At 31.8% G+C, this 27,428-nt stretch overlaps 1 protein-coding gene across 1 annotated transcript in view; it reads right to left on the minus strand.

Moving 5' to 3' along the window:
* LRBA (LPS responsive beige-like anchor protein) overlaps positions 1-27,428 on the minus strand; it is a 745,582-nt gene that overhangs the window by 619,331 nt on the left and 98,823 nt on the right. Inside the window, exons 9-16 of the mRNA XM_051966352.1 lie at positions 23,257-23,454; positions 22,325-22,458; positions 14,456-14,564; positions 13,980-14,132; positions 9,872-10,040; positions 7,612-7,691; positions 5,894-5,956; positions 3,966-4,063 (exon numbers count right to left, since the gene is read on the minus strand). Of these exons, the coding sequence (XP_051822312.1) occupies positions 3,966-4,063; positions 5,894-5,956; positions 7,612-7,691; positions 9,872-10,040; positions 13,980-14,132; positions 14,456-14,564; positions 22,325-22,458; positions 23,257-23,454 (1,004 nt within the window). The remainder of the gene's footprint in view (positions 1-3,965; positions 4,064-5,893; positions 5,957-7,611; positions 7,692-9,871; positions 10,041-13,979; positions 14,133-14,455; positions 14,565-22,324; positions 22,459-23,256; positions 23,455-27,428) is intronic.

Below are 27,428 nucleotides of genomic sequence, written 5' to 3' on the forward strand. Positions count from 1 at the left end.
AGAGTGTGTGTGTGTGTGTGTGTGTGTGTGTGTGTGTGTGTGTGTATTAAACCTTAGTTGAGTCCATCATTCTTCTTTAGAGTTAGTCCTATTTCATATTTTTACCTTATTTAAGGAAAGAATTCTGTATGACTTTAAATGCAGGTCTGCATGTATAAATAAATGAATGAATGAATAAAAGACTAGTTAAAATTCAGTTAGGAAATAGCATGAACAATTAATAGCTTACTTCAATTTACCCATAAAAATTAAAAGATATTGTTCAAAACACAGATAACACTAATTGTTAATTATTGATATTCTGGTCATGATTAATAATTTTAAGCTATGATGTAATTTATATATGTAACATATAATATATTTAATATAATACATAAGTACATAATATTCAATAGCTATTATATATTTGTGTATATATGTGTGTATATATATACATACATATATATATATAAAAGTCATCAAAATGTAGACATACACATGTACACACACAATCTGACAAATTCATTCGATTAAAAATCAAAAAGCCATTTTTAAACTAAATTATCTTCTCCCCAAAATCCTCTCCTCTTCTTAATTTCTTTGTACATTCAAATTATACAATCATCCTTCCTGTAACCCAAATTTGAAACCTTCATCTTCCTCTCTCTTGCTTCCCAATATCCAATCGGCCAAATTCTGCCATTACTCTCTTCACATTATTTCTCACATAGACTTCTATCATTAAACATGATCACTTCTCTGGTACAGCCTTCATCACATTGAAGCCTATATTATACTATATAGCCTGCTGTTGGTGCTCCTGCCTAAAGCCTTCCCTCTTTCAAATGAATCTTCCCTTTAGATGCCAAACTGATCTTCCTAAAGTACAACTCCAATTATGTATATATGTGTATCTGTCTGTCTCTGTCTCTTTCATTCATTCATACACACACACACATACACACCCCTTTCTCACCCATTCAATCTACTCTAGTTTCTGTCCCTTGTCTCCAAAAGCAAATATAAAATTCTCTCTTTGCCTTTTAAAGCCCTTCAAAAAATGTTCCCTTCTTATCTTTTCAGTGTTCTTTATGATACTCTGTGGTCTAGTCAATCAATAGATATTTAAGTGCCTACTCTATACTATATAAAGCACTACAAAGAAAGACAAAAGTAATAAATGTCAAAGAGTTCAAAACATAATGAAAGGGACAACATGAAAATAACTATGCACAAAGAAACTATTTATGGAATAAACTTTGGTTGATCAAAATGGAAGACTCAGGAGGTGACACCCACTGTACCCATCTCTAATGGAAAACTATATTTACTATACTATCTATATTCAATGAGAACATCCCATTTTAGGAGGGATAAAGCAGCTAGATGATATTCAAAGGAAAGGAACCAGAAGAAGAAATGGCTATATGAGAAAAGAAGACTTAAGGAGGGCCATGAGAAAGGTCTTCAAAGACTTGTTCTACTTCGTTGCAGAGGACAGATATAAAAAAAAAAAGAGGTGAAAGTTCCAAAGAAGCAGATTTTAGTTTTATATAAGGAAAAGCTTTCTAATAATTCTCTCCAAAGTGTCTTGGCAATTCTTAGGTTCTCATTCACTTTACTGAGATAGTCAAACAAGGGATGAATGGTCCAGCATGTTGGTTCTATTTTAGAAGGGATTATACTGTTTAGGTAAATTCAATTGCCTCTAAAATACCTTTCAAATTATGATTGTGTAGGATTTTTAAAATTTATTAATAAATAGATAAGAATTTTTATTTAGCAAAATAATATTCCATGATGAATTCTACATTTGCACTATTGGGAGAAGTAGATAAACATATTTGTTAAACAGATACCATATTTCTAAGCAACAAAAGGCAATTTTTATTTATATGCTTAAATTATTTTAGCAATACTTAAAAAGCTCTTATAATAACCCCATGCTACCACCACTAGAAAGAAAGCTTCAAACATTCAATCACTAATGGTGTTTGGAGCAGATCTGGAGTACAGTAATATTTTAAAAATTAAAAATATTAATATCACACACAGGAAAATCAAGAGTGATAAGACTGCAACATATAAACATTGTCATCGAAACACAACTAAAGAATAAATAAATGTTCTCAATATTAGATCAAGAGTATATATTTTTAAATTTTAAATATTAGTGGTTTAGACATTTATTTTTGTTTCTTCTATTCAATTAAATGGTAAATTATGCTTTAAAAGGTCAAAGAATCTCCAAGTTCAAAAGTATGAGGCAGAAACACTTATAGCTTAAGATGTATGAAAACAAATTATTTTTATCACTACTATTTTAAAACCGTATTTGCTTTAAATTTTTAAAAGTATATATTTTAAAACAGTGTTTTTCTCTAATTTTTCGGTCTTAGTGCTATAGATTTATGATTATAAAACATATCAAGACACACACACATATATATTCAGACATCCATAAAGATACTAATAAAATTAGTAATGAAATGAAATATCATAAAAATCAGATTTAAATTTGCAAGACTAAGATCACTGAATTCAGTTCCCTTATTTATATATTAAGGAAATGAACCCAAGAGAAGTTAAATGACTTTTGTAAAGTCACATAGGGTCCCACAGATGGAAGTATCTAACCTAAATCCTTTGTTTCCAATAAATCAGGCTGCCTATCTTCCATGCCATCAAACCATCAACTTCTTTCTGAAGGCATCTAATTCATTTCCTCATTCTGAAACGCAAGAAAGTTCAGCTTGTTACTTAATATTTTCATAGAAACATTATAATGGACCAGAAAAGCATATCATCTCTATATTTAGTAGTTATCTAACTGTTTTTAACCACAGAGATACAAAACAAGCATTACAAGACACTTTAGTTACTCTTCTGATAAAAAAGACTTGAACCAATTCTGGTAGCTATCAGAAATGAAAATGTAACAGCATCTTAAGAAGAAATAAACAAATGTAAGCAACTCACTTAAAATTTCCATAGGTCTCAATTTCATTATCTATTAAATGAGGAAGTTATTTATAATGCAACTAAGGTACACTGCAACTCTAAATCAATGATCCCAAAAACTAGAGATCAAACCTTTAAAAAAACAATTGCATTAAGTAACAACAGCAAAATGTACTTTCACTGAAAATCAGAACTGATGTCCAACTCGACTAAACATGTCCCAGAAAATGAAAGTGGTCTAGAACACTTTCTAGCCAAGCACAACAGAAGGTAGCAGTTCTACAAAATTCTCACCCCTTTTTATATCCAATTATAATCTTTTTGTTAATCCTAAATGTTTTATGTAATTTGGGAGTTTAGTGAGTTTGTTTCTGAAAAATGATTAATATATCAGGCCTGAGAACCAATGAAGAAAAGGAAAATTGATGCTTCACAGTACAACTATTAATATATAATGCATTCAGCTACTTTTCAGTTTATTTATAACAAAAACAGGATATAAGAGATTTTGTTTTAAGAGGAAATGCTTCTGTATCAATATTTATATGAAAAAGTATTTACTACATTATCCCATAAAGTATTTTTTATTATATGAAATCAATTATAAACTTCTTATCGCCATACCAACAAAAGACAATTACTATGAACCAGCTTCTAGAACATGGAAATAGCTTTATAAAAGAACGCTCCTTACACTTATTTCCTATAACAAAATTGTACCTATGGTGAAATTTACTTTCATTCTTCTACTAAATACAGAAATTCTAATTAATTCAATTTCTTTAAACTTTATGATGAGAAAATAAAATTTATTAAAATAACACAATGAAATAAAGAATTAAATCATGATTTGTTTTGAGATTCATGACTGAAGATTAAATAATAGCATTCAAGATGCAACAACTAAATATATATTCCATGAGTAAGTCACCTATAACTGAGATCAGATATTATCTTAGCACTTAGCTGACTTAATATATTTTAGAAATAAGCATTCAGCTTTGACAATACTAGTAAATTCTTACCGTAATCCATTCCTCTGATCAAAAGCAGGGATCATAGAGCTAGGATGTTCTGACATGAGTGCAACCAACAGTTGTAGTACATCCATTAGATTGTCATCCTATTTTGATTTTATTTTAGAAATTAAAAAAAAATAAAACACCAACAATTAATATTAATCTAGATTACATAATTCTCACCAAGACAGCTGGGAGGGAAGACAAACCAAGATTAGTTTGAAAGCATTAAAAAAAAAAAAAAAAAAAAGGAATCAAATAGACTATATAAAGATAAACTTTCCAATAAAATATTTAATGGGGCATAAAGGTGTGCAATGACAAAGTACAAAAGTAATGAAGAACATGCTAGAATTTAAAAAGGGGGTAAATGAGTTGCTTTCGTTTTCTTCTGTGAGGAATATCATCCAAGTATTGCCTGAAAGGGAAGACCCCTACAATACATCTTACATATTACTTTATAAACATTATAGTATTTATTAGACATGGGCCTTTACTGAAATTTTCTTGAGGCCCAAAATTTCTAACAATATCACTACTTGGATGAATGTGAATATTTTCCTAACACTAAACAATCCAGAGGGTTTCTTTCATACTAGCAGTAGCATACAGCATATTTACACCTGGGAAATAATAAAAGAAAAGATTGGGCCACTAGAAGTACACATGAACATTATAAACTTATGCAAGTTTTATAGATCACTCATTGGATTCTAATAATTTGTTAATATCACTTCTTAAATTAGTATAATTTTAAGAATAATAAGGTACTTGAATTTTCTCCTAGGCCCCTAAAATTTAGTATTTGAGTCCCAATACTTCCAAAAAGATAAATGGATAATGACAATACTTAAACCCCTAAGAAAAAAACTAGTAATTCAAATAATTATTTAATAAAAAAAATTGTACATGTCAGTAATCTGTTTTGGAAGTCAGGGAACCTTAAAGATAGCCACATAAATCCAAAGAGAAATACAAAATACCTAAACAAAGAAAAAAAAAAATCACTTAAACACTTCAAGGTGCATGAGTATTAAAAAAATCTAAACATAAATATAAACATATTTCAATAAAAAAATAAATTTGCTCTCTTCCCCAAGCTCTAAAATGATTCAGATAATCTTATCAACAATATTTGTCAAGTTATCTATCACTTTTTGAAATGGAGAAATCAGGAATTATTTTATATTTTTTATTATAATCAAATGTTTAATATAGCACAAGACCAAGAGCATAATAGAATATAAGTATATACAAAGTGGAAAAAAAAAAATGCTGTCCCATTTTTGAGCTATTTAACCATCTTTTTAATAACATTCATACAATCAATTTTATTTTCCCACTTACTTTTTCCTAGGTGTTACTTGCATCTGGTATAAATTACCTTACCGGGTATTACCGTATGAAAATGTAATGGTAAGAATCCCAAGTTTAGTTCCAGAAATCCTTTAGATGATCTAATAGTGTAAGTCCTACTAAAATGAATTATTTAACTTAATAGGTAATATTCTAAAGATGTAAAATTAAACAAAAAAAAAATTACAAAACAAAAGTACATAATACATCCATTATTAGATAGCATTGCCTGGTTTTCAAAATTTTTTGCTTTGGTCTTTTCAAAGACAAAATATTTTAACAACCTAAATTGGACCTCTTCTTCAAATCAATTTAAGGATATTCAACTCCAAATTTAAGAGGCTTTAATCACTCATTATCTTCTCCTTGCAGAGCCATCTTGTGGTAAAAGAGAATATTCCTAAAATATATTTTTTCTTAATTCCTAATTTGAAATATTTACTCCTTAGGTACAAATAATAATAATGCATAAAAGATCAGGAAAAATATTACTTTGCTTCAAAAGTAAAATTTAAACAAAATATATACCATGTAGTACAGTTCCAACATAAAATATAATTTAAAAATTCAAATGTTACCTCATGCATAGTAAGTAGATAATTGAGAATGGCCTGTAATTCATCTTCTTTTACTCCAGAATCCTTAAAATGTACAAAACAATTATATTTTCTATGTGAAATGATGGGAAAATTTTAATAGAAACAGAATACACAGAAAGATCTTTAGATCCGGGCATTTGCCTCAAAAACAAAAGATAGAAATGACTTAACATGGCTAAATTTATTTTAAATTTTAGCACAAAGTTGTATCATAAATAAGAGTTAGCCTACATAAAGATGATAAAATTTTATTGATAATGGAATATGTAGACATACACACACACACTTATAGACTATACATCTTCGACCATGTACAATTTATAGACATATGTGCCTCTGTGTTCATATAACAAGTAATTATATGATCAATGTGATGATAGACATATATATCCATAAATTAATGGAGAAAACACATGTATGTATATAGATATAGATACTTCTATAGAACCCTAAATAGTAAACTAGTAATCAAACTGTGAATAAATACAATAATCTCAATATCCATTTATATAGTTTTATACTTTTCCTATACTTACAAAAATAAGACAAGATAGTCAGAAATAAAAACTATAGGGACAGAACAAGACTGAAAAAAGATAAGATACAGTTGAATGTCCTACACACATGGAAAATTAACTTATATTTTTTAAGTTAAAATTATACTATATAGAAAAGTATTACATCCTCTAAGAATATATGTTAACTCTTCTATTGCTATTAATAATGCATTTTACAATTATTCTACATATTAGAATGTACTTTACAAAATTACAAAATACTTTTTTTCTAAACCAATGAGGTTTAAATTATACCACCTGATCTTCACATATATACTTTGAGATAGACTGAACAGATATTTTGCTATCCTCATCTTCTCAATGAAGAAAAACATATTAACATTAACATTTCAGGTCACACAGGAAGTAAATAGTAAAACTAAGGCTAGAAACTGGATTTCTTGACCCTTCCTTCAGTGCCCTATTCTCAATAAACAGTGCTTTCTAGCACAAGAAAAAGCAAAGAACAATGTTAATTAACATCAAACATGTCTAGATATCAGAATTGTGTAAAATATCATATCAACATGATCATACTTTTAAAACTCAATTTTATTTTAACCAGCATTACACGGGACAGCTAGGTGGTGCAGCAGGTAGAATAGCCCTGGAATAAGGAGAACTGAGTTCAAATCCAGCTTCAGATATATGACACTTATTAGCTATGTGACTCTGGGCAAGTCACTTAACCCTCATTGTCCCACAAAATAACATGGAAAAAGAAAATTCCAAAGAATTTATAATAAAAAATGCTATTAAGAAAAAAAAACCAGTATAGCAGACTACTGAGAAAAATTTACTCCTTTACATGACTGATCCATCTTTTATAGAGAGATGTTCCTTTAATATGACTAATATATGAGAAAAATAAAAATTCCAAGTAGGCATTATAATTTCATCTTGAACACAAGGACAGAACTACTTTCTACTATATAAACAGTTTTGTGGTACTTTGGGTCTAAATACATAAAAATATAAAAGAAAATAAGTGAAAACTCTTAAAGGGCCTGAATTTCTATTTTATTCATTAAATTGATAAAGAAGAAATTGTTAGCATGATATTGGGCTTTATTGTGAAACTGCAAACTATTAAAGATAAGGGAAATACAGGACAAAGAATCAAAACAAAGGTTTACTCACCTTCATCACCAATTGTTTAATGAACATCAATAATAATGCCCGTAGGGAAAGAATTTCCTTCTGATTAGGTCGAGGTCCATCTTTTAAAGCAAAAAATGTGCTCAATATTTTTATAAAAATCCAAAACTTATCTATTTTTTTAAATTAACAAATCCATTTTGATTCATTTATACAGACAAAATTCACTTTTCTAGATATTTGGTTTCTAACTTCTTTAACTTTCTGAAGTGAGCTTCAAAAATCAATTAATTGAATTGCAATGTCTCCGATTCAAATTGAAAGTAATCACTGAATTCTGAAACATGTTTAGACTCAATGGTTAATTAACAGGAGAGCAATTTCATGAAAGGACTTTTTGAATAGTCAAGAGTTCCAAAGAAACATCTGAAGGGAAGAAATACACAAATATAAATGTGTAATTCTGATAATCACTATACTATAATATATAAAAGTACCATAATTGACTCATTTTGGAAAACAATTTTTTTCTTCCTTTCACCAACAAAGAATACCTCTTTCAACAGATTGTGAAGGGACAAATCAAAATGCTTCATAATCTTGACTTCCTTCCCTCTATCTGTATTCCCCTAAGTCACACATGGATAACATTAAATCAATTTACATGTCTCAACCACATAAATCCCAACTAGAAAGCTTTTGAAACCAAAAACCCATTGTTCTAAACTCTTAAATGAGGTACCTGCTTGTCACACATTATTTCTCCCTCCATACCACCTGTCACCATTTATAGCTGATTCTCAGACCACCAGGAAGAAAAAAAAAAAAACATGACCTTGAGCAGAAATAATTTAAAGGGGAATAGTAAGCCTAGAAAATTTTTCCTTAACATCATTCACAGGAGGTGAAACTAACAAAATTCCAGAGTCAGACAGAGACCATGAAGTTCAGTTCACACATGAATAGAATTTCCTCTAAAACATATCTAAAAATTGGCCATTCTGACATCTCTAAGCCATATTCAATGATGAAGCAAAGATAGACACAGGGGGGAAGGTAAAGCAAATTATACTTTTAAATGGCCCTAATAATAGCTAGAATAGGAGTTTAGAACTATGGATTCAGATGATACTGAAGATATGATGTAAGCCCCTTATTTTATAAATAAGAAAACTAAGACCAAAGGAAAAATGATTTTTTTTTTTTTTTTTTTTTTTTTTTTTTTTTTTTTTGCTGAGGAGACAATTGGGGTTAAGTGACTTGTAAAGGGTCACACAGCTAGGAAGTGTTAATTAAGTGGCTGAGGCCAGATATGAACTCAGGTCCTCCTGACTTCAGGACTGGTGTTCTAATCACTTCTCCACCTAGCAGCCCCAGCAAAAATGATTTAATCCATGGCCATACAAGGACTCACTGACACAACTGAGATTAAAACACTAGGTCTCCTTAAGACCAATCCAAAAGTCTTTCTTCTTAAAATATTAGACTATTAATCATAAACCTAGGCTGTGACACTGAATTTTAATAGATCAAGTCAACAGTTTCTCTTGACTTAGAGACCAGCTGTCATTCCTATCTGATAGCATTGGTGTGAGATTAAGTATTTCTGCGAAATAAAAGAAAACAGATGTACAAGAAAAATTCAAGTTATTGTTTCTCTGATTCATAGAAATTACAATTATTACTAGCATCTATTAAAATGATCCTCCTAAAAATGAGATCTCTCATTCTATTAAAATGATGTCCTTAAAATGATAATTTAGTCTATTCCTTTGGGGGAGGAGGGGGAAGCCTATATTATCTTTGGAAAGAATTGATATTCATTATATAAAAGAACAGCAATAACGTATATTTCCTAAAATATGAGAATCTTCATAGAAAAAAACAAATTATTTTGCCAGTAGAACAACTGGTGGTAGTTGACAACTATGATTAGCTAAGATAATCAGAATTAACAGAAAACACACTCTTCCTCCCCCTCTTCTCTCTCTGTAAACATACATACATACATACACATTCACAAATAAACATATACACACATAACAATCAGATAAATGGGTTTTATCATCCACATAACTCTCTTAAAATCCTAGGCCTGCTAAGTAGATTTACCTACATACATTCCATCTTTAGCATTATGTGAGGTAACTACTTTTAAGACCATAAAGTAAGAACTGTTAAAAAATAAGAAAACTATTAAAAGTATTAGGGTAACATTCCAAGGGGGGAAAACATGCAGAATACAAAGCATTCAGAGAAAAGAGAAATCAGAAATCATGAATCTTATTAGATATTAACATACCAAGGCCTTTTGGAGTAATGCCACTGCGATCCTGAGGATTCACTGTCCAGTAATAGTATTTTAGCGTATGCATTATGAGAAGCACTGTTCCAACTCTTCGAATTGCATTATATATGTTGACTGTGCCAATGAATTCCGTAGACAAATAAGTGTACAGTATTAACTGAACCTAAAAAAAAAAAAAACTGAAATCAGTGAAAACAATGCAAAACAAAATTCTTACATTACTCCTAATACTGATAACACCACTTGAAGGCAATACTGTTTTGTATGTATATTGTTTCAAATAATTAAATATTTGGCGTAGTAATTATATACTACTCAAAAAAAACAACTTTTTAAACATACACAGAGGGTACTATTACTTTTTCAGAAGTCAATATCAGACTGGAAAAACACAGGAAAATTACCAAACTATGAAATGGAAATAGCTTCATTTTAAGTTAGGTTTGCCTTATGGCAAAACTGTATTTTATCCTACACTTATAAATGCTATATTTAACTGTATAAAACTTTGAATTCATTTTGGAATAGGATGGAATAGAAGGAAAATATCAGTCTCAATAACTTGTGAAAAAAATCTTACACTACCACCAAGTGGAGCTTATTAGTATGGCAACATTTCTCCTAAATGCAAAAGAGCATAGTAACAGGTAGTTACTACATTTTATATTAAAGGGATCATAACATGACTTGGATTCAGTGACTAGATTCAATCAGGATAAGACAGGAAAGTAAAGCTAGAAAATCTAAGCAAAAGAAAAGTATAAACAAAGTATGAAGATGGAAATGCACAGTATCAATAAAATAATTGATAGTAAGTCTAAATATGTTTTGAAAGCATGAAAATTACATACAAAAAAAGTTTAACAAAAACAAGTTTAACAATCTCTTCCAATATTAGTATGGGTTCAGAAGTTCTAACTTCACAGTTTACCAGACATCCTTCCAGTATATGCCGGTTTAAATTAGTCATGCTAATAAGAAATAAGAGCTTCCTCCTTGATCTCCTCTAACTTCAACCAACTCTACCATCCTTATTCTTTAGAAATTTCCATACCAAATGTACTTCTTGCCACATTTGATAAGTCTTTTATAGTGACTTTCTTACCCTGGCAAAGTCAATTAGTCTCTCTCTCTGCCTCAATTTCCTCAACTCTAAAAATGGAAATGATAATGGCACCTATTTGCCAGAGCTGTTCTGTGAATCAGGGTAAGAGATTTGTTGGGGGAAAACCAAGCACTTATCACCCTGATATGTAATAGGTATATAAATGCTTGTATTCTTCCCCTTCCCTCTTGTTGGAGTAGAAAACTGGAAACAAAGTGAACGCCTATCAGCTGGGTTGATTAAATTGTGATATATAAATCTAATAGGATATTATTCTGTCATCATAAATTTTGAATATGAAGAATTTGAAGAGGCAGAGAAAAGATGAGAAAAGAAAAGAAAGAAAACAGAATGAGAAAAATATGAACACACTTCCTGATTCAATAGAAAATTTAGACTATAGGTACAAAATATTTCATGTTGTCAGATTTTTTTCCCCCATTGGTTTTCTTTAAATTATGTCTTGAAGTTAGTTTTAAAAAAAAAAAAAAAAAAAAAAAAAGGTAGCTCAAGGCTAATACAATACAAAGTAAGAAATCTATTGAATTAATAAAATTAAAAACTGATTTTATGAAAAATACCAACAAAACAAATAAACCTTTGATTAATTTGATCAGAAAAAGGAAAGAAGAAAACCAAGTTACCAGCATGAAAAAAGAAAAGGGTATAGCTGTGTGATCCTGGGCAAGTCACTTAATCCCAAATGTTTCAGCAAAAAAAAAAGAAAGAAAGAAAGAAAAGGATGGACAATTGAAAGAATATCAAGTACTCATGAGTATAATAAAAATTAAAATTCTGTTTTATTCAGTACAATACCACTCAAACTCCCAAGAAATTATTTTATAGAGCTAGAAAAAATAATAATAAAATCCACCTAGAAGAAAAAAAGGTCAAGAATTTCAGGAGAATTAATGAAAAAAAAAAAAAATGCAAAGGAAGGTGGCCTAGCTATACCAGACCTAAAACTATACTATAAAACATTGGTTATCAAAATCACTTGTCACTGGCTAAGAAATAGAATAATGGATCAATGGAATAAGTTAGATTCACAAGACATAATAGTCAATGATTATAGTAATATAATGTCTGTAAATCCAAAGACCCCACTTCTGTTATAAGTACTCCCCATTTGACAAAAATTGCTGGCCAAACTGGAAAACAGTATAACAGAAACTAGATACTGACCAACATCCAGATTGAAATGGGTACATGATTTAGAGATAAAGGGTTTTATTACAAGAAAATTAGGAGATCAAGGGATAGTCTACCTCTCACATCTGTGGAGAAGGGAGGAATTTATAGCCAAAGAAGGATTAGAAAACAATAAGAAATGCAAAATAGATAATTTTGACTACATTAAATTTAAAAGGTTTTGCACAAACAAAACCAATGCAGCCAAGCTTAGAAGGGAAGCAAAAAGCTGGGAAATTTGTTATACCCAATGTTTCTGATAAAGGCTTCATTTGGAAAATAAATAGAGCATTGACTCAAATTATAATACTCAAATTATAAATTATAATTATAATATAGTTCCCTTATTGATAGTCAAAGGAAATAAACAGACTAATTTTCAGATGAAATTAAAATCATTTCCAGTCATGTAAAAAAATGCTCTAAATCACTACTGATCAAAAAAATGTAAATTAAGACAATTTTAAGGTACCACCTTCAGACCTCTCAGATTGGCTAGGATAACAGGAACCGAGAATGATAAAAGCTGGAGGGGATATAAGAAAACTGAAACACTATTGCACTGTGGGTGGAGCTGTGGGATGATCCAACCATTCTGGAGAACAATTTGGAACTATGACTAAAGGGACGTAAAACTGTGCAAACCTTTTTTTAGTTCAGTCTCACTACTAGGTATGAATCCCAAAGAGATTCTAAAAAGAGGGAAAATTGAGTGGATGCTGAGTAAGTTATGCTTTATGAATGTTTGGAATATTATTGCTCTATAAGAGACAATAAGTAGGCTGATTTCAGAAAAGCCCAGAGAGATTTACATGAACTGATGCTAAGTGAAGTGAGTAAAACCAAGACAACATTGTACACAGCAACAATAAGATTATTTGAGGATCAACTATGATGAAATGGCTCTTTTCAACAATGAGGTGATTCAAGGCAATTCTAATTGACTTGTGATGGAAAGTACCATCTGTATCCAGAACAACTATGTGGATCGAAGCATACTATTTTCACCTTTGTTGTTTTTGTTATTGTTTGTTTTTCATATTCTTTTTTGTGTTTTTTTTCTGTTTTGATAAGATTTTGATATGACCAGCATGATGAATATATAAAAAGATGTTTAGAAGAACGGCAAATATTTAACCTATACTGGATTGGTTAGGGAGGGGGAGAAAAATTTGGAACATAGGATTTTGCAAAAGTCAATGTTGAAAACTATCTTTGCATATATTTGAAAAAAAAATACTAGTAAAAATTTCAAATAAATGAAATGAAAAATATGGCTCAATGGGGGATAGGAACATATTGCAAAATGATTTTTTTAAGAGTCATGAATAAAATATTTTTTAAACTCGAACCCAATTTAAAACATGGAGTTCTCTAACACTAGTAAATACAACTGACTGTATTTTGGACTAGTGTTATCTCATTAAGTAGAATCTTTTTTTCAAGTTATTTATAAATATTTATATAGAGAAAGACATTTATAAATATTTCTGTATATATATGTGTATATACACAAATATACAAATTTGTATATATGTATATATAAATATATTTATAAATAAATATTTATATATAAATTAAAGTAGTACTCTCATCTTATAACTGAAATTTCATTTGGCATTTTTAAAAAACACAAAAAATTCAATAATTAGTAATTTTTCTTTTACAAGTATATGCACACCCAAATATACTCAATAGTTCTTAGTCTACAATTAAAGACTTACTCTCTATACAGATTTACAATTTTAAGTACAAAATGGAAAAATAAAAGGAACAACATAATCAAATGAACAAGACATATCTTACCTTAGCTGGAGTATGAATCCATATTGCAGGATTGAGAAGGATGTGATCACACAATTGTTTCAGAAGTGGCACCCCATTATGCAGACTACTCAGGTATTTTGAAAATGCCAAACAAAGTTCAAGTACAGCTCTGCTGACATGGCATTTGGAAGACTGTAAAAGGGAAAAAAAAGTTCTAGTTTTATTTTAATAAAATCAGTCAGTTATTTCAAAGAATAGCAGGCAAAAGACAGGAAAAATTCTGTCTTATACATTATCCCACACATCAGAGATATAATGGAACTCCACAGCGATCATTCATCAATCTGCAAGATGTGTGAGATACCAGAAACAAACTATGACAACCCCAAATAAATGATTTCAGCAAAAAAGACTCCTGCTTGGGGAAAAAAAAGTGTCAGTTAAAAAAACAGCCAACAAAAAAAAGTGTAGGGCCTCTAAAAACATGCAAGTTTTAAGTAAAAATTGTGTATTACCTTTTCAAGGCTGTATCCTATGACCAGAAAGCCCTTAGAGGAAAGCATCTGTTCTTGCATAGCAATGGAGTTTTTCAACAATTCCATGATAAAAGCCAAAAGGGTGGAGCTGAAAAAGTGGGGAAGAAGGGAAGAAATCCTTGAAATAAAATTTCTAGAGAAATTTCCACAAAGCAGAGAACAAAAGAATAATTTACAAAGAGGCAAAGAAAAGATAAAGACATTAATATGTAAACTATTCTGTTATATATGTTTCTTGAAATAGAAATTTATCATCACATTTTTGAATCCTTCCTGATGTTCTGCACATGACAATGTTTTGTTTTATTAAAGTTTTTTTTTTATATTTTGTATTTAGTTTTAATTTTTTTTTTTTAAAGTGGGGAGGGGAAGAAATTTCCAATGCTATTAGGGATACAGAAATCATAGAAATCTCTATTAAATTTTAATAGAATAGAAGTGGAGAGGATAAAGAGATAATTATCGGTTCACTAATGCTTAGAGAGACTTTTTTTTTTTTAGAAAACAAAAGACATAACATAACGGATAGAGGGCTGACATGGATTTAAGTTCTGTATCTATACATACTAACTTTATGACTCTGGATAAATAATTTAACTTCTAAGAACACATTACAGAGATGCTGAGCTGTATCAACAAGAGGAGAACTTCAGACCAGGGAAATCCATAAACAAGCCTGAACTCAAGGATAGAGAGATAGAAAGACAGACAGAATGAGAAATAGAGAGAGACAGATAGATAGACAAACAAAAAGGCAAGTAGATAGAAAGATACACAGATACATAAACTTCTCAAGAAAAAAAAATATTTGGCTCATAGAGCTTAGTTTTTTGTTTTAATTCAACTTTACATATTACACATACTGCAAGCAGATAAAACAAATTCCATTATTATTATTGTTTATTTCAATAACCCAAATCCAACATATCTCTTTCAGGTTGTTCCCAATGACAATTATCTTTCATTCTCAAAGACGACCAAAATGACATCGAGTTGCAGTGGGTCCAACTGTGGCCGATCAGACCAAGATGAGCTTAGAACACTCTGCTACGGATAGGACCTAAATAGTCCCTATGAACATTCAGGATGGACTCTCTAACTTTGCGCATCTCACATTTTTTTCTGAGCTAATTCATGTCAGCTTTGCTCACAGAGCACAGCACCTTCACTGACGAGGACATGCCGTGCTGGGCAGTCCTGTGCCCGTGTTGGCATACAATTTTTTTTATAAAGTTCTTAAAGGAAACCTTGAATAAGCCCTTGTGCTGCTTTTTCTGACCACCATGGGAGCACTTGTCCTGTGTGGCTCTCCATAAAAGAGGTTTTTTGGCAAGTATATATTTGACATTGGAACAATGTGGCCAACCCACTTGTGCTCTCTGTAGTAGAGTCTGAATGCTTGGCAGTTCAGATCAAGAAAGGACTTCAGTGTCTGGCATCTTATCCTGTCAGGTGATCTTCAGAATCTCCCTAAGACAAGTCAAAAGAAATGGATTCGGTTTCCTGGCGTGGTGCTGGTACACTGTCCAGGATTCACAGGTGTACAATGACATCAGCCCAGCAGCTCTGTAGGCCTTCCGTTTGGTAGTCAGTGTAATCTCTCTCCTCTCCCACATGTTCCTTCGGAGCCTCCCAATCACTGAGCTAGCTCTGGCAATCCTTGTGTCACTCTCATTATCAAGGTGGACGTTGCTGGAAAGTTCACTGCCAAGGTAAGAGAACTTACCCACAGCATTCAAAACTTCACTATTTACTGTAACCACATGGTTCCACGTATAGATAGTGTGGTGCTGGCTGAGGGAGGTTTTCTTGGTGTTGATCATTAACCGGGATTAGCACAAGCAGCAGAAAATCAATCTATACTTTGTTGCCTTTCAGTTTCCAAAGTTGTTTTGAGTGCCCAATCATCTGCAAACAGAAAATCATGCACCAACAGTGTCCCCACTTTGGCTTTGGCTTGTAGTCTTTTCAAGGTGTGGTAGCTGACCAATTCGATTCCATGTTTGTACTCATTGAAGAAGTTTGACAATGTGACTGAAAACATCACGCTAAATAAAGAGTATGGGAGTCCCCAGCCCTGTTTCACTCCCCTGGTGACTGGGGAAGCTTGAGAGCACTGTCCACTGCCCAGAGTCCAGGCGAGCACGCCATCATAAACCTGATGTGTCATACTGATGAACTACTCTGGGCAGCCACATTTTGGCATAATTTTACCGAAGCCCTCACAACCGACAGTATCGTCAGGTCTACAGTTGTTGTCCACAGACCTCTGTTCTGCTCTTGGAACTTTTTCCTAGAGTTGTCAGGCAGTAAACGTATATCGATTTCTCCTCGATCCCTTCTGGCCCACACTGGCTCTCAAGTAGATGACTTTTATTTAGGTATGGGGTCAGCCTATTAAAGAGAACTCCAGCAAGAATCTTGCCAGCAATGACTAAGAGAGAGACCCCCTGTGATTACCACAGAACAATTTTTATAAAGAAAGATAATGGAGGTATTCTGAACTCCTGGGACATAACCTCCTCTTGCCATATAATCTGGAAAATTTCAGTCAGCTTTTGTATGAGCAGTGGACTTCTAAATCTCTGTTGGAATAGAATCGGCCCTGGCGCATTACACATGAAAGCAGCCTCTTCTTCAATTGGCACTTCAGGTAGGGAGTGATTGATTTCAACTTGAGCTAAGCAATCAGTGCTTAAGCTAAGCAACACAGCTAAGCTTCAGCAGTGATTGATGATGGTCTGTTGAGAAGACTATGGAAGTGTTCAGCCCACCTCTGTCCTCATGTCCTTATCACTAATCAGCGTGACACCATCAGCACAGAGTAGCTAAGATGCATCACAGGTCTTTGGTCCATAAAGAGCCTTCAGTGCATCAAAATGCTTTGGATTGTTACGATCATCATAAAACTGAATTTCATCTGTCTTCTTACTGAGCCAAGAATCTTATATCTCTCTATTGTTTTGTTGATGGAATTGAATGCTATCTCCTTAAAGATAGCTGGTGACCCTATGGAGTTCTCGTTTTTTACTTAGCAGCTTCCGAATTTCTCCATCATTTTCATCAAACCAGTCTTGATGTTTGTGAGTGTTCTGACCCAGAAGAGTAAAATAGTGCTGTATAGCAAATCTCTGAGAGCCATCCACTCCTTTTCTCCTCCATTGTTGCCAACTCTGTGTTGGCTCAACTTACACCTTGCAAGATAACAACCACTGTTTCCTCTCAGAGAAGCACTCTAATACGCTGACACTAATTCTTCTAATACTCTGGCCTGGGGGCCTCCACTTTTGTTGAATATGAATATTCATCTTGGAGAGGAAAAGTCTGCTCAGACCTGCGCTCAGCAATACATATAGCTTTGATCACTCCCACATCCTGTCTCTTCTCCTTACAATTACATAGTCTATTAAATGCTACTGTTTGCTGTGAGGATGCATCCACGAAGTTTTATTGTGTTTAGTAAATGGAACACAGAGTTGAGGATAAGGTCATTAGATACACAAGTCTTCAATAGTAAATGACTATTGTTGCAATTTCCAACTCCATTCCTCCCAAAGACTCCCTGCCGTGTCTGGTAGTCTGAGCCTAACTCTAGCATTAAAGTTGCCCAGAATTATAAACTGGTACTTTTTTGGCACATTGATGATAAGGGTCTCCAGGTCTTCAAACATTTTTCTTTGACCTCATCGGGATTTGTCACGGTGGGAGCATAGGCACTGATGACGGTGGCATGGTGTTTTCCTGCAAGTGGCAATTGCATTGTCATGAACCTGTCATTCGCTCCTTTTGGATGACCATTAAGTTTGGTTAGTAGATTAGTTTCGATTGCAAAACCTACACCAGCTTCACGGCCCTCCCTTTCACCGTGGCCACTCCAGCAAAACATGTAACCAGCTTCTACTTCAGGAATCTGGCTTCATTTGCCAGCTTTGTTTCATTGAGGGCCTATTTGGACGTGATACCTGTTGCGTTCTCTCTCTAAGAGTCGTTCTCCTTTCAGGTCTACTAGATTTTGTGTTGTCTATAAGTGTACATATATTCTTTGTATCAGTGGTGAGAGGAAATCAGCTTTTCAGAAGCTTTTATACATTTTAAGTGTCTCAGTCATAGAGCAGGATCCCTGAATGCCATGGTAACCAGGCCAGGGTTGAGTAAGCAGATAAGTTTTGGGGCACCTTTTCTAGTCCCTTCTTCACTCATGGAGGTGGGCAGTGCGATCCTTAACAGGCTGCTCAGACATCCAGGGGCTGCAGCTTCCAGTAAGAAGACAGCCCTATGCACCATCCCTGTGCAGCGTTGTGACCTCAGCACCTGCTGCTTCATCACTCATTTATAACCATGGGGCTTTGAGAGAGGTAGAAATGGTAAAATGCAATGCTGCTGTCGTTTGATTTGTGCTTAAGTTGGATGTAAATGAGGTAGAGTCGCACAAAGTTGTCAGCCTCACTCTCTCTTGCAGATCCATCACTGCCCATTAGCAGGACAGAGTCAAGACCGCTTGGTGATGATTCCAGATGCAGGGGATGACCCTGGCATCTGTGATGTATGACCAAGCTCTAAGGGCTCCACAACACCTTCTTCATCTGCTTTCATGGCCACTGGAACAAGTTGTTCTCATCTGTTCATTTCATCAGGGGAAGTCTTTACATGCCTGGGGTAGACACCCCCCAACTCACCATGGGGTTTAAGACTCTTTGGTGCCCCTCAACCTGGTTTGGTCCATCTGCTGAAAATGGGTTAACAAAGATAGAAAGCAGCTCTATAAAGGGCTCAAGAGCCATCACTCCAGAAGTCCTAGTTTATCCAGAATCCAATCTGCACCACAGAACTTTTTTCTCTAACACACCAAGTACTTTAAATAGCTCCTGAAATTCTACCTCCTCTAAGGGTCTCTCTTTCTCTCTCTCTCTCTCTCTCTCTCTCTCTCTCTCTCTCTCTCTCTCTAAATATTTGCAATAATATGATTTATCTGCCCTATTTTTCATCTAAATCTTGTCAAAGTCAATATTTACAAAGAAAAATCTCAGTTGTTTAAGAAAATAAACATATGAATTCTTAAATAGAAGATATCTTTCCAATTATATACCTACTACATATATTTGCCAGGGCAGAATTCAAAAAACTTATTTGACAATTAGTAGTCATTTCTCAAATATAAGAATCAATGAATGACTCAAAGTGACATATTCAAAATATAAAGTGAAATAAATGTAATCAATGTAAGACTGTAGTGTGGTACACTGACCCATTCTACATATTTAGTTCAAACAGTCTATTATTATACTATCATGTTTTTGCCTGGGTCATTATGTAATCATTCCATGAATTTACATTTAATTCATCAAATTCATAAAAGTAAATAAATACTTATTTTTTAAATAAGTATTGCTTTAACATGGAAGTTGCTATAATAGATGTTCTACAGCAAATAAAATTATGACATGATCCCTTAGTATAAAATGCTAAGAATAGCTCATTAAGATAACACCCTAACCAAAACAATATTATAAGAGTACAAGCCAAACTTTCAAATGCAGAAATTATTTTGCTCCTACTATCATCTGAGAGTCAATTTAAGCTTCACAATTACCTTTATATTTTTGTTTGCAAACAAGAACCTTTTCAATTTTTTCTATAAATACTTAAGAATGGTATGTTAGCATTTCTGTTACCAGCAAAAATACAGAAGGAAGAGAAATTCCCTTTAAAATAACTTCAGATAGTATAAAGTATTTGGGAGTTTACCTTCAAAGACATACACAGGAACTATATGAACACAATTACAAAACACTTTTCACACAAGTAAAGACAGATCTAAACAACCAGAGAAATATTAATTGTTCATGAGTAGGCTGTGCAAACATAATAAAAATGAAAATACAATATACATTATTTGTTCAAAGCTATGCCAATCAAACAATCAAATAATTACGTTATAGAGTTAGAAAAATACTAACAAAATTCATCTAAAAAAAGAAAAAAAAAGGTCAAAAATATCAAAGGAAACAATGGGAAAAAGTTAAAGAAAGTAGCTCAGCAGGACCAAATCTTAAACTATACTACAAATTTGTAATCATCAAAAAAATACGGTGCTGAGTAAGAAACAGTAATTAATGAAGGAAAAAATTAGGTATATGATACATACAGAAATAAAGGACCACAGTAATTTAATGTTTGATAAACCCAAAGATTCACAAACAAAAGCTTATGCTATTATGGGAGCATGGGAAAAAAATCATTTATCATATCTATGTAAAGAAAGAGATAATGAACAAAGAAGATAAAGAATCATAGGAGGTAAGACAATTTTTATCACATTAATTTAAAGTTTTTGCACCAATCTAGCCAATGCAACAAAAACCAGAAAACAAGAAACTAAAGAAAACATTTTATTGCTAGTTTCACTAATAATGGCCTTATTTCTCAAATATATAAAGAACCCAGTTTTTAAAGATAAGAGCCATTCCCAGATTGATATATGGTAAAATGAAAGGATTGAATATGCAGTTTTCAGAAGAAATCAAAACTAACAAAATATTCTAAATCCTTAATAATTAGAGAAATGCAAATTAAAATAACCTCAGGTCAATCAGATTAGCTAACATGAGAGGAAAAAAAAAAAGACAAATGCTGGAGGGTTTGTGGAAAAGCAGGGACATTCATATACTATTGGTGGAGTTGTGAACTGTTTTAACCATTAAAAAATAATGTGAAACTATGCCTAAAGAACTATAAAATTGTATATAACTTTTAACAATCCAGTAATAACACTTCTATATATGTACTCCAAAGAGATCAAAGAAAAAAATTAAGGGCCCATATGTGCAAAAATAGTGATAGCAGCTTTTTACGTGCTAGTAAAAAATTAGAAACTGAGGGGATACCCAAAGTGAAAAATGGCTGAACAAGATGAGATACATAATTGTGATGGAATATTGATTGCTGTGCTGTAAGAAATGAAGATTGTTTCAGAAAAACTTAGAAAGATTTATATGAACGTCTGCAAAATGAACTTAGCAGAACTGGGAGAGCATTGTACATGGTAATAGTAACATGGTAAGGATAATCAATTGTGAGATATTTAGATGTTCTGATTAATACAATAATCTACAACAATCCAAAAGAACTCATTAAAAAAAAAAAAAAAAAAACTATACATTTCTGGGGGGAAAAAAACCTGATGAATTCCGAATAAAGATTGAAGCTTTTTTTTTTAGGTTATTTTTCTTGCTTTTTTTTTCCCTACAAGTTAATTGGGGAAATATGTTTTGAATTACTTTATACACATAATGACCATTGTATTTCTTGCCTTCTCAGCAGGTGGCCAAGAAGCACAGGTGGGAGAGAATTTGGAAATTCAAATAAAATTTTCTTAATATCTAACAATTTAAAAATAATAAGATTACTACAACTTTGAAGGAATTCTAATCACCACAAAGATCAACCATATTAAAAGTACCAATGATGGATCACGCTCTAACAGAGAGGTGATAGACTTAAAGAAACAGATAAAACATTTTACAAACATAGCCAAAAATTTCCTTCATTTGACTATATATATTCTTTAAAAGTTTTTAACTTTTTTACTGGGGTAGGGAAGAAAGAGTATTTTTTTGCTATTTTTAATTAAAAAACATTGTCCTCAAGTTTTATTCCATAATTGCTACACTGTGTTATTCTATAGTTGCTATGATTCCATTTAAAAAGCAAGTAAAGGCAAATTAATTCTACTCAAATAAAAAAGAAAAGAATTTAATTCTTAAAGAAAATTCTTCAAAAAGACAAGAATTTAATTTTTAATCTTAATGTTTAATTTGTACTTTCAAAAAATTCATTAACATTACCCACCAAACAGATGTATCAACCTGGTCAGATGAATACTGTCTGTAGTCAAGTTGGGCAAAGAGAGGAAAAAGCACCTGCACTCCTCCAATAGAATGCATAGCACTCTGGATAGAATGTGTCAAAACTGCCTTCACATCCTGATAAAGCAAAAAGCACAAAAAAATTAATACCTAATTACTGTTATTACTATAATTAAAATAAAAATACAATTAGGATGGCAGAAATGCTTTTAAGATATTAAATTTAGTTTTGTTTATAGAATCAGCCATGTAAATACTTACATAAGTAAATACATATATTAATATTAGTGTCACTAGGTGGCTCAGTGAATAGAATGCTGGGCCTTGAGTCAAGAAGACATAAGTTCAAATCTGATCTCAGACACTAACTAGTGTGTGACCCTAGGCAAATGACTGTTTGTCTTATTCCCCTTAGAAAGTAAATAGCAAAACACTCCAGTAATCTGTGCCAAAATCCCGTGAATAGTATGATCCACAAGGTCATGAAGAAGCACAAACGACTAAATGGCTAAACAAAAATGTAATTACGTTGTAACATTTGAACTAGCTTTCTGGAGGTCCTCCAGAAGGGCAATGGTCTCAGCAGGATAGACACCACGAAAATGGTCAAGAATAGAGTCTACATTCTTTATTCTGTCCCACTCTTGCTCTTAGTGCAGGAGGCTTAAGAGCCACCACCAGCCTGGTCAAAGATAGAATGTCTATCTTCCAGTTCTTCTTAGCCCTTATATACCTTATTGTAATTAGATCATTACAGCATACTGATTATGTCTGAACTAGAGAACCATTATCTCATCAATTCCACGGAGTTAACACCTTGTTTCAAGTATACATCTCCAGAATTCCTGCCCTCTACATTATGTGGTATTATTTAATTATTGCTCATTCAAAAATATTCTGAGAAGTGCATCATACCTGGAGCATAAGAGCATGAGGTGAATGAACAAATATAGAAGGGTTATCCTTGGGTGATGATTCAAGACATAGCTGGGCATCAGTAGCCCGCGGATTGTATGTGAATGCAATAGCACTGGACAGTTTACCATCATAAAGCAAAAGTTTGTGATGTTCAGCAAGGAAGAGGTCACTTTCTGCTTTGAATTTAAAAGTACCCTAAAAAATAATATTAAAGAAACTTTAGGAGAGTATGTTATGAAGCATGAGCCAATAATAAGCCTACAGAATTATTAAAGAAATATATAACTAATGAACTTTTCTAGCAATACTGACAGTCTTTGCTGGCTATTCTACAGTAATAATTTCTAAAATGATTGTTATTGACAGCCATAAAAATTATAGTAAGATTAATTCTATATTTTAAACAGGTTATGCAATGCAAATCAAAAGCACTAATCCTAGGATACAAAAGATTTTATGTTTAGCACCATATAAACTTTATTCTTCCATAACAAAACACAAAATGTAAATATTCCCAATTAAAAAGAAACAAACAAACAAAAAAAAAAAAACCGCAACAATTTTTCAAAGTCTTCAAACTGTAACTACTCAAAACATCAAGAAGAATAAATGGGTTTTTTTTTGTTCCCTTTGTATCCTAGTTCTATAGTTTTATACTTTAAGACATATGAAAGAGATTTCTATCTAGAGAGTCAGAATAATTTAAGAGGTTAGCATTAAATTTATCAGCTGATTTCATTCTTTTTTAGAACGTATTAAAAAAGCAAAATGTTTAAACAAAGATAAGACAAACTAGTAGTTTTTTAACCACTAATTTAATTTCCTTAAGACTGATATCCCGAGAAATTTATCTTACCCTGCAGGAAAATAAAAGGGAAAGGTGATTTAAAAAAAAAAAAAAAAAGAACAACAACAACATATTGGAGGGAGAAGTGGTCAGCAGCAAAACACTTTTGAAGAGGGACAGAGTGAAAGGAGAGAAAAAATAAATGGAGTGGGCATTATTAGCAATAGTAATTGTAAAAAAAATTTTTTTTCAAAGCAAGTTTCTTAGAAAGAATATTATTGTTCTCTGCGAAATGATGAGCAGGATGCTCTCAGGGAAAACAAACAAACAATAACAACAACAATAACAACAACAACAACAAAAAAAAAAACCTGGAAAGTCCTCTATAAATAAAGTAAAATATACTACATACAAAGTAATGGGAATTTTCTGGGATGACTACCTATAAATAACTTATTTTCAACAGTACGACTTCTAGTCGTACAAATCTACTAGTACAAATCCACGACTTCTTTGAAGGTCTTATGATGAAAAATCCTATTTATACCCAGAGAAGGAATTGATTGCTTCAGACTACAGGTCAAAGCATTCTTTATTTCTCTATCTCTTTCTTTATTTTTAACTTAATTTTTCTTGAGAGTTCTTATTTTCATTAGGGTGGGAGATCTGTTTTCTTTCACAACTTGATTTTTGTGGAAATGTTTTGCATAACCTCATAAGTGGTTTCTTAATTGTGGGTCAGAATAAGGAAAGAACCTAGAACTCAAAACCTTAAAAACAAAAATCTTTTTTTTTAATTGTTTTGAATGTAACTGGGGAAAATGTTAAATAAAGTTAAACTTTTTTAAACTGATACTCTGCATTATTTAAAAAGGAAATTTAATTCTTACTTTGTAGAAGGGCTGTATTTCAGTATCTTTGAGCAGTAGTGATGTCCAGGAAAAAGAAAAATTCTGTTATTTCACCCACTTATATTTTAGGATTAGATTATTTAATTTACCATTAATTTGACTTATTTTTCCCTGGCCCTTTATTACAAGTAATTTTTATTGCATCAAAATCTTAAAAGGATGCATTTACTTTATCTGCCTTTCTGCATCGATTTGGAGGGTTTTGTGCTCTACTACATTTTTTGTATAGGTTCCATCTACCGCCAAGAAAAAAAAGCATATTCCAGAAAGAAAAATTCTGCAGGAGCTGAGAAAATGCATTTCAAAAACATTTCCTTTAATTTTTTTTTAATAACTTGAAAACAAGAAATATAACCCTTAACCAAGATCTATATGCACAACTTAACAAGAAAAGGCAAGACATAATAAGTGCTGCCTTTGTAATTTATGTTTGTAGAAATATTATAATTCACTTTTATATGTAAAAAAAATTTACGTGAACATACAATGGGAGCATTTTAAAATAAATTTAATTCACTTTCTCCTCTAAAGATAAGCTTGACAATAAAATGAAATCAGCACTTTTTTACTATTCAGGTAACAAAACATTTACTCAATCAAGATAAATAAGAATATAATTATTTCTAAATATATTCTAAGAAAAAATTGTCTCGAAAATCAGATTTAATAACTCTCAGCAATGACTGCAATTACTATATTTCTTCAACTAAGATCTTCCCACATTTGTATCTTCAGAATTAAATACTCCCTTAAGCAATTTGTAAAAATTGTTACTTTAATATAATACTTTCCAAGGTTAATTTAAATAAATATTTATAACCTCCTAAAATTCACTAAGTAAAATAGATCTCAATATATTATTAAGCATAAATTTTATCCAGAAATAAAAGGTATGATAAGAAAAGTTGTTTTAAAGTAAATCACTAGGGAATTAGGATTGACATCATTAGGTTCAATTTTTTCTTACAATTTTGATGAAAAATAAATCTTATAGATTATGTGGTGGGAACAATATCCTAACCATGCAATAACCTAATATATAAGCTAGGCTAGTTTTTACATTTATTAAAACCATCCTTGAGACTTGATTGGCTCAGGAAACTAAAGGCTCCCATTATTTACATCTCTTCCTGGTAACCTATGTACAAAATATCCACCAGGAGGTTCAGGCACCTGATGATGTTTGGTTAACCAAAATCAGCAGTCAGGCAAAAGAGCTTTTTAAAAATCAATGGAGATGTCCTTAATGTCTTTCCCTTGTAATATTTGTAATATTCTCTTTTCACCAAGACTAAACAAATCTCTTTTAAAAGCTATGGAACAATCTGTAAGTTATCTCATTTTGTTCCAATATAAAACCTAAATTACCACGGTGCTGTCCAAAGTCAATACAAATCAGAATAGATTGCAACATGAGAAATTTTACTATAAAGAAGACCAGAAATCAACATAAAAATGTGAAGCAAACTTCTTTTTTATTTTATATTAAATGAATTTTTAAAATCCAAGCTATAATAAGGTGGTCAGAGTTTAGAAGAAGAGTTTATGGATCTTCTATTTACTAGAGTAACAACAGCTTCAACAATCTCTCCCATAAAAAATAAGACAGTTAAGTGACACAGTGGATATAGTGCTAAACCTAAAGTCAGGAAGATCTGAGTTCAAATTCAACCTCAGATATTTATTGTCTGTGTGACACTCGGTAAGTTGCTTGCTCCAGGTTCCTCAACTGTAAAATGGGGACTATAATAACACCTATCTCACAGAGTGATGAAGTTCAAACGTGCCTGGCAAATAGTGGGTGCTTAATAAAGACTAGCTCCTTCCTCCTCCTAAACTTTCTATGAAACATTTTAGAATTTTGAAATAACAATTAAATTAATATGTAAGGAATCAGCTATAGAGAGTTTGTTTTTTTTCCTATTATGGCAAAAAAAAAATATATTAAGGTACAGAGAAAGAGACAGAAGAGGAATTCTTTGTTCATAAAATTATTGTAACCTTTATATTTATAAAGATGAAGAGAGATTTTTTAAGTCTTCAAAAACACTTAAGTTGCTATCTTGAATAAACTAAATGGTATAGAATGATGCTTTCAAAAATCAAAGAAAAGTTGTTTTCAATTAGCTAAGTTTTGAGGTTATGGTGGCTATGATCAGTATTGTAAATAATGATGTATCTTTTTTGCTATTTATTTCATTGTTGAGAAATTATAAATTCAATACCTTTAATACATATTTAAACCTAGGAGATTAAAAGGATTTAAAGTAAATAATAAGTAGAGAGACAGATTTCAAATGTTATAGAACCCTCATTATGTTTCAGATACTATATACTTAAAAGCTACACAGAGATACAAACAAATACATGGAATAATAATGACTAACTAATTTTGGGGGAAAAACTAGCTTTTTACTAGTTTATTAAATAAATAATGGGAAAAAAATAGGAAATTAGTTAATTGAAAGATT

This window comes from Antechinus flavipes, chromosome 6 (assembly GCF_016432865.1).
Source record: "Antechinus flavipes isolate AdamAnt ecotype Samford, QLD, Australia chromosome 6, AdamAnt_v2, whole genome shotgun sequence".
Classification (NCBI taxonomy): Eukaryota; Metazoa; Chordata; class Mammalia; order Dasyuromorphia; family Dasyuridae; genus Antechinus; species Antechinus flavipes.